The sequence below is a fragment of the Eucyclogobius newberryi genome, unplaced genomic scaffold, assembly GCF_026437365.1.
Source record: "Eucyclogobius newberryi isolate DKJ021-1_F unplaced genomic scaffold, fEucNew1.0.hap1 SCAF_5, whole genome shotgun sequence".
NCBI lineage: Eukaryota > Metazoa > Chordata > Actinopteri > Gobiiformes > Gobiidae > Eucyclogobius > Eucyclogobius newberryi.
In genome coordinates, this window is record NW_027316167.1 from 41,541,834 (window position 1) to 41,558,118 (window position 16,285).

Below are 16,285 nucleotides of genomic sequence, written 5' to 3' on the forward strand. Positions count from 1 at the left end.
TAACGATTTAATAATATCACAGAAGTCGCACCCCGGCCAATCTATGAAAAAAGGTGCAACGTATAGTCTGGAAAACACTGCATGTTTTCTCATTGTTCATGGTTTTATGTTGCACTGAATCACCAGGACACGTCTCATGTTTGTGAAAGTCGTTCAATGGCAATAAAGCTTTCAGATTGTGATTCTTTCAGTTGAAGTGTGTCGTGGAAAAGGACCGCTGCCTCATGATGATGGAGGAGCCTGTTCTAATGGCCTTCACCATGGTAACCGTGTGTTGTATTTCAGTCCCAGAGCCATTTGGAGGCGCTATAATCATAGGGCAGGAGTCCATCACGTACCACAACGGAGACAAGTACTTGGCCATTGCTCCACCCACAATCAAGGTAAGAAATGCACTTTTTAAAATGTGTTTAGCTTGATAATATTTTTGATATAGTATATATTAGAGGCAGATTTGCAGTGTGGTTGGATGACATAATAAAATAATTGACATTTTGCTTTTAGCCATTTCTTCTGATGACGAAAGTAAAATCATTTCACAGTAAAGTTTTGTTTCTCCTTTTTATGGTGAGATGTGAACCAGGTCATGACACAAATATGTAAAAAACTAAGATGAATCTTATTCCTTTGATTGGTCCTTGTTACAAATGGTTAGAGTGGCTCATAATGTAAAGGATCAATCACTGTAACGTAACAAGGGTGTAACGATGCTTAATGCCACGATGCATCACCATTCTGAGATGTCACCATATGTGTTCCATCTGAAATTGATGATAATGTGTGTTGAAAAATCACGCACGCGCGGACTTGACCAAACTGAAGAAAAGACTCAGTGTTTAAAGCAGCTCTCAGTGGAATATGAGGCAGAAAGCATCAAACATTCATCATGTGAAGAGCAGCCTAAATTTAACTCAAATTTTAAAGATGGCCTTTATTAAGCTTTGTTGAATCAAAACCAATCCAGGGCTCAGATGAAGGATGTTCTGTTGTATAGCAGCGCTGCTAAACTATCCCTAATTTTTTTCAAATTTGTATAGCAATTTGATAGTTTCATAGCAAAACACGAAAATGACTAATAATCAATATTTTCCATTGATGTAACAAGATTATTTATTTCAAATGTATTTGTGAATATTTTCCATCCATCCATTTTCTGCCGCTTTATCCGGGGCCGGCAGTCTGAGCAGGGACTCCCAGACTTCCTTCTCCCCAGACACTTCCTCCAACTCCTCCGGGGGGAACCCGGGCGTTCCCAGGCCAGCCAAGAGACATAGTCTCTCCAGCATGTCCTGGGTCTTCCCCGGGGCCTCTTCCCAGTGGGACATGCCTGAAACACCTCCCGAGGGAGGAGTCCACCTCCTCACCTTATCTCTAAGGGAGCGCCCAGCCACACGACGGAGGAAACTCATTTCGACCGCTTGTATCCGCGATCTTGTTCTTTCGGTCACTACCCAAAGCTCATGACCATAGGTGAGGTCAGAATGTAGACCGACCGGTAAATAGAGAGCTTTGCCTTTCGGCTCAGCTCTTTTACCACAACAGTCCGATGCAGCGACTGCATCACTGCAGCCGCTGCCTGTCGGTCTCACGCTCCATCCTTCCCTCACTCGTGAACAAGACCCCGAGATACTTGAACTCCTCCACTTGGGGCAAGGACTCCCCACCCACCTGAAGAGGGCAAGCCACCTTTTTCCGGTCAAGAACCATGACCTGGGATTTGGAGGTGCTGATTCTCATCCCAGCCGCTTCACACTCTGCTGCAAACCGTCCCAGTGCATGTTGCAGGTCCGGGTTTGATGGAGCCATCAGGACAACATCGTCTGCAAACAGCAGAGATGGAATCCTGTGGTCCCCAAACCGGACACCCTCCGACCCCTGACCACACCCTCCGACCCCTGACTGCGCCTAGAAATTCTGTCCATAAAAATTATGAACAGAACCGGTGACAAAGGGCAGCCCTGGCGGAGTCCAACATGCACTGGGAGCAGGTCTGACTTACTGCCGGCAATGAATACAGCTCCTGCTCCGGTCATACAGGGACCGGACAGCCCTGAGCAAAGGGCCCCGGACCCCGTACTCCCGGAGCACCCCCCAAAGGACACCCAGAGGGACACAGTCGAAAGCCTTCTCTAGATCCACAAAGCACATGTGGACTGGTTGGGCAAACTCCCATGAACCCTCGAGCACCCGATGGAGGGTCTAGAGCTGGTCCAGTGTTCCACGACCGGGACCTAAACCACTCTGCTCCTCCTGAATCCGAAGTTTGACTATCGGTCGGATTCTCCTCTCCAGTACCTTGGAATAGACCTTACCCGGGAGGCTGAGGAGTGTGATCCCTCTGTAGTTGGAACACACCCTCCGCGGTCCCCCTTCTTGAACAGAGGGACCACCACCCCAGTCTGCCAGTCCATAGGCACGGTCCCCAACCGCCACGCGATGTTGCAGAGACGTGTCGACCAAGACAGTCCTACAACATCCAGATACTTTAGGTACTCAGGGCGGATCTCATCCACCCCCGGAGCCCTGCCACCGAGGAGTTTGCGAACAACCTCAGTGACTTCAGCTTGGGTGATGGATGAGCCAGCCTCCGAGTCCCCGGTCTCTACTTCCTCTTCGGAAGACGTGACTGAGGGATTAAGGAGATCCTCAAAGTATTCCTTCCACCGTCCGACGACATCCCCAGTTGAGGTCAGCAGGCCTCCACCCGCACCGTAAACGGTGTTGGTGAGGCACTGCTTCCCCCTCCTGAGGCGCCGGACGGCTTGCCAGAATTTCTTTGGTGCCGACCGATAGTTCTCCTCCATGGCCTCCCCGAACTCCTCCCAGGCCCGGGTTTTTGCCTCTGCGACAGCACGAGCTGCGCCCGCTTGGCCTGCCGATACCTGTCGATGACCTCCGGAGACCTACAAGCCAGAGTGGCCTGATAGGCCTCCTTCTTCAGTCTGACGGCATCCCTTACTTCCGGTGTCCACCACCGGGTTCAGGGGTTGCCGCCACGACAGGCACCGGAGACCTTGCGACCACAGCTCCGAGCAGCCGCATCAACAATGGAGGCGGAGAACATGGTCCACTCGGACTCGATGTCCCCAACCTCCCCCGGGACATGGGAGAAGCTCTCCCGGAGGTGCGAGTCGAATACCCTACTGACAGAGGGCTCCACTAGACGTTCCCAACAGACCCTCACAATGCGCTTGGGTCTGCCAAGTCTGTCCGGCTTCCTCCTCCGCCAGCGGATCCAACTCACCACCAGGTGGTGATCGGTTGACAACTCTGCCCCTCTCTTCACCCGAGTGTCCAAGACACGCGGCCGGAGGTCAGATGACACGACAACAAAGTTGATCATTGACCTCCGGTCTAGGGTGTCCTGATGCCATGTGCACTGATGAACACCCTTGTGCTTGAACATGGTGTTCGTTATGGACAATCTGTGGCTAGCACAGAAGTCCAATAACTGAACACCGCTCGGGTTCAGATCGGGGAAGCCGTTCTTCCCGATCACCCCTCTCCAGGTGTCACTGTCATTGCCCACGTGGGCGTTGAAGTCCCTCAGCAGAACAACGGAGTCCCCGGTCGGTGCACTGTCCAGCACCCCTCCCAAGGACTCCAAGAAGGCCGGGTACTCTGCACTGCTGTTCGGCCCGTAGGCCGCCACAACAGTGAGAGACCTGTCCCCCACCCGAAGGTGGAGGGACCCTACCCTCTTGTTACTGGGGTGAACTTCAACACGTGGCGGCTGAGCTGAGGGGCTATAAGCCCACACCAGCCCGCCGCCTCTCCCCGCGGGCAACACCAGAGAAGTGGAGCGTCCAGCCCCTCTTGAGGAGATGGTTCCAGAACCCAAACTGTGCGTGGAGGTGAGGCCGACTATATCTAGTCGGTATCGCACAAGCTCAGGCTCTTTCCCCCCCCCAGCGAGGTGACATTCCATTACCCTAGAGTTAGTCTCTGTGTCTGGAGATCTGGTCGCCGAGGCCCCTGCCGTCGACTGCCGCCCAGATCTCTCTGCACCGGCCCCTTATGGATCCTCCTGCAGGTGGTGGGCCCACGGGAGGGCGGCCCCACGTCGCTCCTTCGGGCTGTGCCCGGCCGGGCCCCGTGGGGTAAGACCTGGCCACCAGGCGCTCGCCATCGAGCACCCATCCCAGGCCTGGCTCCAGGATGGGGCCCCGGTGACGCCGATCCGGGCGACGTAAACGGCCTTGTTTGTGAACTCATCATAAAGGGCTTCTGAACCGATCTTTGTCTGACCCGTCACCTAGGACCTGTTTGCCTTGGGAGACCCTACCAGGGGCATGAAGCCCCCGACAACATAGCTCCCGGGATCATTCGGGCGCTCAAACCCCTCCACCACGTTAAGGTGTCGGTTCAAGGAGAGGTGTGAATATTTTATTTTAAAAAAAAAACTTAACAAATTAATTTCTAAACATTTACATTTTCTTCAAAATAAAACAGAAAACTTGCAAATAAAATTAGTTGTTGAACAAATTAACACCAAGTCTTATTTACAACTTTCTTCCACATCATCATCATCATCATCAGATGAGCATGAGTCTCATTTACATATTAATTGTCTTTACACTCACTTAAAAGATGTGAGATTCCTGAATCGTTACAGCCAAAATTTTAACAGTATTGTCATTAATATTGCTAAATTGCTAAAGTAATATTGCCAAACATTTTGCAGCTAACAAATCTTCCTGTCTCTATCCAAATCCTCTGTTGTTTATTGGTGTGATGTTTGGAGCCGTGTGAAGGAGAAGAATGAGGTGATGTTCTCATGGCTCACCAGATGTCACACGCTGCCACGGGCCTTTTAAAGTGACATTGAAAGTGAGCACAGAAGGAGTTTAATGGCCAAATGCAGATGTTTTGAACTGGTTGATGGATAAATAAGGGGTATGTAAGATTTTCACAAACATTAACCGTCTGTGTTTCTAGACATGAAGTAAACATATTCAGTTCAACTCTGGATTTTGCTTTAACCTTTGTGAAGTTGAAAAAGATTCAGTTCTATCATCTGGACACTGTTTTTAGAAAAACAAGACGTTTCGCCACATCCACACTTCATCCCTGATGAGTACCTGATGTTAAGTAGTGTTGTTTCCATGTACGAGGTTTTGGATGATGCTGTCCATGTGATGTCTGGACTGTACTGTACATGTAAGAGTACGGGATAGCTGTAAAAGTTACCAAGTTATCGCTGTACACAAGTCTGTTTATTGAGCCTACACCTGATTAGCATCAGCATCTATATAAACTGTGTGTGTACATTGCTTTTATATGCTTGTGCTTTTAAAAACACCACATAATCGCTTCTGCCCATAGTTCAGTTCAGTTCGCTTTTGTAAAAGTTCCAGTGATTATTTAAATCATTAGTATTCAGCAGCGACACTTCTCTTAAGCCCCGGCACAAAGCGTACAACAATGTTCAGGGGTTTATTAATAAATTGTCACGCTAGGGCCGGGAGGGAAGATGAATGCAGAATGTGTGTCTGCGAAATGATTCATACATTTTTGAAAGCCGTCTTTGGTGACCAAGATATAACGAGCTAATTACCTGCCATTCCAGAGGTGCGAGGGTTTTTATTTTCCCCTTCACAAATCCATACACTCGGCTTCGACAAAAGATGTAAGCAATGTCGGCATAAGAGGGATTGGGCAAATTAGTTTTGTGGAAGTTCGGCCAAGTGAGAAATGACAGTAGACGATGACAATAAAGCCAATATGCAGTGTGTGGAGAGGGGACTGGGACGCCGCGTGTGGAGAGGGGACTGGGACGCCGCGTGTGGAGAGGGGACTGGGACGCCGCGTGTGGAGAGGGGACTGGGACGCCGCGTGTGGAGAGGGGACTGGGACGCCGCGTGTGGAGAGGACTGGGATGCCGCGTGTGGAGAGGACTGGGACGCCGCGTGTGGAGAGGGGATTGGGACGCCGCGTGTGGAGAGGACTGGGACGCCGCGTGTGGAGAGGGGACTGGGACGCCGCGTGTGGAGAGGGGACTGGGACGCCGCGTGTGGAGAGGGGACTGGGACGCCGCGTGTGGAGAGGGGACTGGGACGCCGCGTGTGGAGAGGGGACTGGGACGCCGCGTGTGGAGAGGACTGGGACGCCGCGTGTGGAGAGGGGACTGGGACGCCGCGTGTGGAGAGGGGACTGGGACGCCGCGTGTGGAGAGGGGACTGGGACGCCGCGTGTGGAGAGGGGACTGGGACGCCGCGTGTGGAGAGGGGACTGGGACGCCGCGTGTGGAGAGGGGACTGGGACGCCGCGTGTGGAGAGGGGACTGGGACGCCGCGTGTGGAGAGGGGACTGGGACGCCGCGTGTGGAGAGGGGACTGGGACGCCGCGTGTGGAGAGGGGACTGGGACGCCGCGTGTGGAGAGGGGACTGGGACGCCGCGTGTGCAGAGGGGACTGGGACGCCTCCAGAGGACTGGGACGCCGCGTGCGGAGAGGGGACTGGGACGCCGCTGGATCAGAGATGTCTTCTTGGAGCCTTAATACTTGGAAAGTCGTTTTGAACAATTTCTGGAAATGTATCAACTTGGAATGTTCTTCTTTCGTCTTTGTTTTATATAAATGTTCACATCCAGGAGCATCAGCACTGACAAAAGACAGGAGTAATACTTACACATCCAGGAGTAATACTTACACATCCAGGAGTAATACTTACACATCCAGGAGTAATACTTACGCATCCAGGAGTAATACTTACGCATCCAGGAGTAATACTTACACATCCAGGAGTAATACTTACACATCCAGGAGTAATACTTACACATCCAGGAGTAATACTTACGCATCCAGGAGTAATACTTACGCATCCAGGAGTAATACTTACGCATCCAGGAGTAATACTTACACATCCAGGAGTAATACTTACACATCCAGGAGTAATACTTACACATCCAGGAGTAATACTTACACATCCAGGAGTAATACTTACACATCCAGGAGTAATACTTACACATCCAGGAGTAATACTTACGCATCCAGGAGTAATACTTACACATCCAGGAGTAATACTTACACATCCAGGAGTAATACTTACACATCCAGGAGTAATACTTACACATCCAGGAGTAATACTTACACATCCAGGAGTAATACTTACACATCCAGGAGTAATACTTACACATCCGGGAGTAATACTTACGCATCCGGGAGTAATACTTACGCATCCGGGAGTAATACTTACGCATCCGGGAGTAATACTTACGCATCCGGGAGTAATTCCTAGAATCCTAGAATCCTAGTATCCTAGTACCCGAGTATCCGAGTATCCGAGTATCCGAGTAGCCAGACCCAATTTGCAGAACTTGTCCCTGGTCTTTACCAAACAAAACTAAATATATGAGCGTTTTCCTTTGAGTCTCACTGGTAAAGAACCTCGTGGCTCCTTAAGCGCGTCACGTCTGCCATGATTAGGACGGTCTCAGTTAAGAAGTAAAGTTAGGAAAAGAAACCTGCGTGCTTCCTTTCATAGCTCCTTTAGCATAGGGACCTCGGGAGCTTCCTAATCGTTGTCAAGGCAATATGAGGCATCCCACACTCCACTGCACACATCGCTCCGAAGGTTTCTGAACACAGCTGATCTCTGCACCATGAGTTTGGAAGGAATTCAAGTTTTACTGCCTCGGACAGGCACAATACAATTATTAGCATAAACCAAACGTTGTAAACGTATGAAAGTACAAGCTTTTAAGGCCACAGAGCTGTCACTGGCCACAGATGGAAATGAGCTGAGCTACAACCTGGTCCTGCACATCTCCTCTTCAGGGTCCTGCATGTGGTGCACTGTCCCGGTCTCAACAAATAAATGGAAACAAAACTGCCTGGCTGATGTGCATACAGTCTGCTGGAGCCCTAAACGCCCGCTGCTGCTGGACTTAAGGACAGGATTTAGTGGAATATTGGCCCTTTCTCACAGAGGCTGCTGCTGATGGCGAGTCTGTATAGAATATTTATTCAGCTTGGTTCATATTTAAACTTCTGTATAAACAGGCAGAGGTCGCACAGTCTGTGGTTTATGGCGGAGCATTTTATCCAACAGCTGTTTTAGTTACAAATTGTTTCTGTACATTGTCATGATGAAATTCTTTTAAATTCTTCTCTTTTAAAACTGGTGCTGTAGAGGAGCATGAGGTGTGTTAATTGTAGTCCGTGTATGTGGGTGTTGTAGTTTTATCAAACAGCCGCAGAGAGTCCTTACTTCTCTTGTTCCTGCTGCTGGTTCGGACGGTCAGTCTCCAAACACAGCTGAAGCACAGTCTCTGCCTATGGACTTTATGTTTGACCCCATGATGTAGCTCCAAAGGTAAAGGAAGCAGCTCCTTCTGTCATGTTCAGATCCAGCTTCAGTCCAGCGTTCTGTGCTTCAGGAACACGTGTGACTGTGGTGTTCTGCTGCTGTAGTTTTGTCTGGTTGGGATACGTTTACACGACTGTACTGTGGAGTCTAATGAGCAGTTATGTGGAGGCTAAAGGAGCTGTGCACAACATGGTCCTGCTGGCCCACTCCTCTTGTGGCTGTGGGGGCTGGAGGACTCTTATGTCTGCCACAGTCCTGCGTCCAGAAAGATATTTTTGTAATTACTGTTCCTCCTGAAGAGGGTGTTTCTTCTAAACTAAAAAGGTTAACTCTAAAATCTGAAGACTATGACCCGGACTGTTAAACATACTATAATTGTTATGCATGTTTAGTTACACTTTGAAGTACACATTTGGCAGCAGTGCATTTACATTTAGCCATGTAAATGTACTTACGTTACTTAAGTGTATTTATTTATCATAGTATGAACCTTCTCGGGACAGATGTTTGAACCAGGTGTAGCTCAAGTGCTCGTCCCTGGGCTGATGTTATTAGTCCCACTGAGGGGAGGAGTCTGATGTTTCAGGAGGGGAGGAGTCTGATGTTTCAGGAGGGGAGGAGTCTGATGTTTCAGGAGGGGAGGAGTCTGATGTTTCAGGAGGGGAGGAGTCTGATGTTTCAGGAGGGGAGGAGTCTGATGTTTCAGGAGGGGAGGAGTCTGATGTTTCAGGAGGGGAAACCTACAAAGAACAAACACACTCCACACAGAAAGGCCCCATCGGAAATCACTCCCTTTGTAGTGAATGTGAGCGCAATAGAAGGGCTCCAAGAGTTTCATTATCTGAACAGCAGGTGGCACTGTAGGTCTGTGAAGTCGACCTGGATGTTCCTTTATGCTTTATAGAAGTGAACAAATGATGCTTCCACTGGAGGTGAACTGAGCGACTTAACCGCTCGACCACCGGGCCGCTCGACCACCGGGCCGCTTGACCACCAGGCGCACCGCGTATACATTCTCAACCCAAAATGACACTTCTGTTTACTTCAGAATCAGAATGTTTTATTGCCTTTGTCTGTGAGCAAAGTTCACAGAGTAAGAATGTGCTTGAATACTAGTAGTAAACATATAAATAAATTATATGATTTGTAATATTTTCACCATGTTCTCAGGAGCAGCTTAAAGAAATGTGAAGCAAAAGTGTGTGGTAGAGCACCCGGAGCGTTACGTGCAGTGCTCACCATCGACACCAGAGGCAGCAGCGTGCAGAGAATCTCCTCTGGACAAACACCTCGACCCGCACTTAGCACCAGCGCCCTTGAAGTGTAAACTCTGGGTGGAAAAGTGGGCGTGTACAAAAGCGCTCGCTCCACATTTGGGCTGAAGTCCGTCGGGATGTTTGTAACGAGCTGCAGTATCAGTCGATTACTGAACGAGCTCTTGCGGCTAACGAGCACATTGTGGAGCGGGTGGAAGGGCAAGTGGAGAAGAGTCCTGACTTTAGGCCTCCTCCTCTGTCAGTCCAGCCCCTTCCCCACTATTGGCTGGCCAGCTTCCTGATCTTACTGTGTATATCAGTGGATCTCACGTGCAGACTAGTGCCATGTGACTAATCATGTTTTCTCATTCTGAACATAAATAAAAGTTGCACATAGTACTTTTTGTCATACTAAATAGTTGAGCGTGTGCTAAGGCTCTGTAGAACAGTAGACTTTAGGCCACACCTACTCAACTCTCTAACATTCCCTGTGTTTGTGTGACCACAGCAAAGCACCATCGTGTGCCACAACCGCGTGGACCCCAACGGCTCGCGTTACCTGCTGGGGGACATGGAGGGCCGGCTCTTCATGCTGCTGCTGGAGAAGGAGGAGCTGATGGACGGGACTGTGGCTCTCAAAGACCTACACGTGGAGCTGCTCGGAGAGGTAACAGCAGCAACCGTGAAAACCGATTAAACAATCTTCTTCAGCTTCCTCGTCACTGATGAGTACCTGATTAGCATCAGCACCTGTACTGTGTCCTAACCTGGGCATCTGGACAATTTTTAGCGGAAATTATATTTTAAAAATAATTCTTCCTAAAAAAGAAATTGTGGTTTAAAGGCGTTATGAACGAATTTTCGGCGATTTTCAGAAAATGCAGTCCACTCCCCCGTGCTCATGCCACTACCCGGTGCACATGCCACTCCCCCGTGCTCATGCCACTCCCCGGTGCACATGCCACTCCCCCGTGCACATGCCACTCCCCCGTGCACATGCCACTCCCCCGTGCACATGCCACTCCCCCGTGCTCATGCCACTCCCCGGTGCACATGCCACTCCCCCGTGCACATGCCACTCCCCCGTGCACATGCCACTCCCCCGTGCTCATGCCACTCCCCGGTGCACATGCCACTCCCCCGTGCACATGCCACTCCCCGGTGCACATGCCACTCCCCCGTGCACATGCCACTCCCCGGTGCACATGCCACTCCCCCGTGCACATGCCACTCCCCCGTGCACATGCCACTCCCCCGTGCACATGCCACTCCCCGGTGCACATGCCACTCCCCCGTGCACATGCCACTCCCCCGTGCACATGCCACTCTCCCGTGTGGACTGACACAACACACACGTGCGTTTGTTTACTAGTGCGACGGATCACATCACATCTCTCGTCTCCCGTAGATTTCCGTCTCTTTTGAGTCAGCTCGAACTGTCTTTCTCCGTCCTACACTGAGGGAACTATATTATGATAGATCAATGCGCTTAGACACAGGGAAACGTGCTGCTCTCATGGGGATGAGCTGCACGCGGCTGCAGGTGAACGAAGCTCTGCAGGTGAATGAGGCTCTGCAGGTGAATGAGGCTCTGCAGGTGAATGAGGCTCTGCAGGTGAACGAGGCTCTGCAGGTGAACGAGGCTCTGCAGGTGAACGAGGCTCTGCAGGTGAGCAGTAGGAGAGTTGATTGATACGTGGCAGGACTAATGGACAGTCCACGCCACGAGGAAATGAGACTCAGATTTGGCCTCCATTCAACCTTTAAGGTTAAATTTACCGTCGGTTTACAGTTTATACGTTTGCATTTATCTTGATATTCTGTTCTTCGTTGAGTGGTGGTTCACTCTTTTTGGCCTTGGCAGGTACAAATACTTTGCTGCTTTTGTGTTTCTGGAGGTTTATGCATCTTTGCACTTGTGCGTATGGCGTACATTTAGTGTGCAGGGTCAAACATGACGCCTCGTTTGCTTCATTTGCTTCAAGCTTTTAACATTCACTATGGAAAATAAACTTAATCCATGACTTGACTTCAGAAAGAAATATCAATTGAACGGTCTAATCAAAATAAATTTGACCACAATTTTGAGCTCCCAACAGCTTGAATTATTTCTATAATCACATTACTGAGACAATCATGAACATGTTTTCATACAAAGAGAAGACTTAATGAGCCAAACATTTCAAAGTGCTCACCTAATTGTAGCTCATTTAAAGTGTGCGATAGCTGCAATTACAGTAAACACATGACACTGTCACAGCTTATGGACTTGGAACATTTGATCTCTGATGCTGGTAATTATGGGGAAAGTCAGTGCTGTGGGGAAAGCCGTTTATTATGTCCAGGTGCGTTAACATTTGGGACCTTAATGTGTAGTTTTGACCCAAAAAGGACAAATTCTCTTGACCTGTCTTACCCTTTGGAGACTCGTTTCTGATGTGTCGACTGAAACTTTCACCTTCCATGACTTCTCCTTTAAGCCAGTCGGCTCAATTTTATTTTGAGTGCTCGGGTCCGATTTCCTGTGAAATCTGCAACCATGATGTAAGGCACGTCCATGTGTCTCCATGGTTACAAGTTTCCTGCTGCCAGAGTCACCTCTGAAGAACTAAATTATTTTAGAATCGGCCGAGCTTCTGTTGTGAGGTTGTGCAACAACGTTACTTTAAGAGTAACTTGTTAAGTTCTCTCATTACTTCCTTCTAAAAGTAATGTCTCTAAAGATACTGTGCTACTTATTCTAAACAGTACTGCGTTAGGTACTGTTGCGTTACCAATAATCATGATTGTATAACTTAAATCATTTGCTGACAATCCCTTTACGTTGCTGAACACAGTAACATAATCAGTAGTAAATGTGTTTTTATTAGCTTTATTTCTCTTTTATGTTGACGGATAATAATGAATTCCAAAATGAGAATCTCCTGCTTCTGAGTGTGGTGTGAGCGTGTGCACGAGCAGCTCCGCCTCTTCAAACCACTTTGTGTCTGTTCAGATTGTGATTTAAATTGTAAATGAGTTGATCTTAATCTTTCAGCCCTGTGTTTGTGCGGTGACAGTGTTTTGTGGTCCACAGACGTCCATTGCAGAGTGCCTCACGTACCTGGATAACGGAGTGGTGTTTGTGGGCTCCAGACTGGGAGACTCTCAGCTCGTCAAGGTAAGAGCCCATTTAACGCTCTCCGCACGCTCATGTTCATGGAGGAACCAGGAAGTGAATGAAGACGTGCCTAAATGCAAAGTGCTCATGTACATCACGGGCCTCAACACGGCTATGACCCGGTCATCTGTGTCCTGACCCTCACACTGGTCAGATGGCAGCGCGTCTGGAGAACGCTTCAACAGTCATAACGACTGTAAAAGGAGCGTTCAGTGTGCAGCACCCCAGCTTTATATTCTACCTCAGATTAACTTTAACAAAACATTTTAATTCATTTAAAAACATCATTAGAGTATTTGATATGAAATATAATCAGTTGGTATATTAGTTTGTGTGATGCCTCAGTCGTCCAGGAGGGTTCATTGTAGTAAAAGCTTCAGTTGTATCATCTGGACTGGACGTTTTCGACTCTCATCCAAAAGTCATTCTCAACAGACTTTGAATTCACCTCACTCCAAGCAGAAGAAGAGATGGTTTAGAATTTGTCTAAAACTAAAACATTTGCAAATTTTTTTGATTTAATCTATAGTAAAGGTCTCATTCTACTCATACCCAGACCCACTGGAGAAACCATGGACTCTTATTGATGATATTTTCACTCATATTAAAGGGACTATTGTTAAATGTGGCAGAACAAATCACATCCCCATTTTATGAACTACCATCACTGTGACAAAAACACTGAAATGTAAGATTAAGGACTGAAAATGAATCCTGAATCATTTCTGTTAAAGATCTAAACACAGCTTTGACCTAAAACAGTATCAGTTATTACAGTATATGACAAAGGGGAAAGAAACTTACAGGAAACCATGGTTACCAAAGGGAGTGCTTAATGCGTGTAGAAAGAAAAGAAACTAATAGAGATTTCATCAAATGTAGAACTGAAAACATAACACAGACGTACGCGATGGTGAATAATCCAATCTGATGAACTGGAAGAGTATTTTGTAAATTAAAGTCCCAATCTCTCCAGACAAATGTACACGCAGAGGCATTGTGAGGCTCAACCAGGGACAAACACAATAATGAACAAACACAATAATGAACTGGCAGAAGGAAATCTGCTGCTGAACAATGGCCATTATTACAAAGTCCTTTGTGTCATATTCTCTGTCTTTCACTTCCTACAATGAATATATCAAAAGTAATTGCACTTTTCAAGTCAGAAGACAAAAACAGTATCTGTAACTAAAGACTAAATTATTTTACTGAAGGAATCTGCCAACTGAAATCAAACATTAAAGGTGGTATGGACGATTTATTTCAGCAATTTTTTTATCATATTTCCTCGTGGCGTGGATAAATCATTTGTCCTGCCACGTATCGATCATAAAACGCACCTACCGCTCACCTGCAGCCGCGTCAGGCTCGTCCCCACGTTTCCACGTGCCTAAGCGCATGGATCTATCATAATATAGTTCCCTCAGTGTACGGGGCAAAATGAAGACGAGAAAGACAGTTCGAGCTGACGCAGAAGTGGACAGAAATCTACGGGAGACGAGCGATGCCATGCGCTCTGTTGCGTAAATAAACAAACGCACGTGTGTGATGTATCAGTCCACACGGGGGAGTGGCATGTGCACGGGGGAGTGGCATGTGCACGGGGGAGTGGCATGTGCACGGGGGAGTGGCATGTGCACGGGGGAGTGGCATGTGCACGGGGGAGTGGCATGTGCACTTCCGCCTGCGTTCTCAAATCACCGAAAAATCGTCCAAACCGCCTTTAATTGTTAAGTGAGTGTCAGTTTCAGCTTGAATGAAATTGACTGAAAATATTACCACAGCAATTGAAAATAAACAAATATAAGTTTAGATTAGACTTTATTGTTGCTCTGCATTCAAGGCATCACTCGGGGCCTGGCGCGTCCCCTCGGGAGCGGGGCCCCCCTCGGGAGCAGGGCCCGGCGCGTCCTCTCGGGAGCATTTGACCTATTGTTTCGGGTTGGGTTGGTTTAACGAGGCTCTATAGTATTCATAGCTCTCAAAGAGGTATCTGACCTTTAAACCAAGAAACAGTATTAATGAAACGGCATTGTTATGGAAAAGATGAGTTGAAATGAACGTCTGGTTCATTAGAAGACGAACAACAAGTGGTACAGTTTGTGACGCTTCAGAAATACTTCAATTTGTTCCTTTTGCGGACGACATTTTTTTGGGTCTGGAAGGAATGTAAAGGATATGACCAGATTAGTGAATAAAGAAATGGTGAAAAAGAAAAAATGGTTTGACCGAAACAAATTGTATGAAAAGTTGAACAGGAAATCACATTTTAATTTTATTATTATTTAATTTTTAAAATTTGAAATAACATGTCAGTTTTACATCAAGTTAAATATTTTGAGGTTATTGTACATATTTAAATTATTGCTTGGAAGTTGGGGAAACTATTGAGCCATTTATAATGTGTCAGGCCCGAATGTATTTTGTCTTACACTTTGTTTTATTTTGGAGAATGGGGCACATATGATAAGATGTATCTTCTTTGTGCTCCTTTTCACTTATGTGATGTAATGTGAGAGAAAGAAGAAAAGAGGAGGATGTCTCCATTTGTGTGTGTTTTGTGTTTGTGCAGCTGAACGTGGACAGCAATGACCAGGGCTCGTTTGTGACGGTGATGGAGACCTTCACCAACCTGGGGCCCATTGTGGACATGTGTGTGGTGGACCTGGAGCGACAGGGCCAGGGCCAGGTAAAACCACTCTCACACACTTCCTGCTCCTCTCCCACTGTTTCTGCTGAGGAGGTCAGCACCAGCACAGCCATAGCAACAGCCAATCCAGACTCTACAGGAAGTCATGTTCTCACTTCAAACACTTTAAAACAGGCTTATTTTTGGAGTGTGAACCTCTGAACTATATGGAGAGATTTAATATTTGATGTATCACACTGTTTCGCACGTTATTAACACAAGCTTGTTCTGAGTCTTCCAAAAGAAACTTCTCCTGTCACTCTCTCTGCCGCACAGAAGAGCAGTGTGTTTAGTTTGATAGTTTCATTTTGCTGGGTGTCATGTTGTGTCTTTTGTTTCAATTGACTCAAGGTAAAAGTCTTTTACAATACAAACACCCCGGCCTTCCGCTTGTACGGTTCTGCATCTCGGCAGGAATTCAGTTCCATATGGACTAAACCCAGAGTTCACCTGGTTCTGGTTGGTTCATCCCTCCAAACGGATATCACAGCGTGGAAAGAGTTTGTGATGTTAGAGTTTAGTTCCTTTTCATCCGCATCAGTGCGTCCGGTCGATCCATGTGCTCTGGGCCCGGTCCGCCTCAAAACTGATGACAAGCCCAGGCTGAATGGCTTTTGGGGCGTGGCACTGGGACTCTTGCAGGTCAGCGCAGCAGTCCGGGGGTGTGCACTTCAGGATCAGCCGCTCCCGTGTGCTCAGCGCCTCCGGGTTCTGGGCAGACTGGGGAAAAGTCCACAGAGCTACACTTGAGTCCGCATTGCGCAGAATAGATACATGGTGAACAGTTATCACTATGACCATATATGGACTGTTACCATCCTGCGGTCAAGTCCAGTCTCTTTACGCCAGCATTAAAGTCGTGGAGGA

General features: G+C 47.8%; 1 protein-coding gene across 1 annotated transcript in view; it reads left to right on the forward strand.

Annotated features, from left to right (window-relative positions):
- ddb1 (damage-specific DNA binding protein 1) overlaps positions 1–16,285 on the forward strand; it is a 131,878-nt gene that overhangs the window by 13,138 nt on the left and 102,455 nt on the right. Inside the window, exons 6-9 of the mRNA XM_072465912.1 lie at positions 286–383; positions 10,075–10,233; positions 12,643–12,726; positions 15,302–15,418. Coding sequence (XP_072322013.1) covers positions 286–383; positions 10,075–10,233; positions 12,643–12,726; positions 15,302–15,418 — 458 coding nt within the window. The remainder of the gene's footprint in view (positions 1–285; positions 384–10,074; positions 10,234–12,642; positions 12,727–15,301; positions 15,419–16,285) is intronic.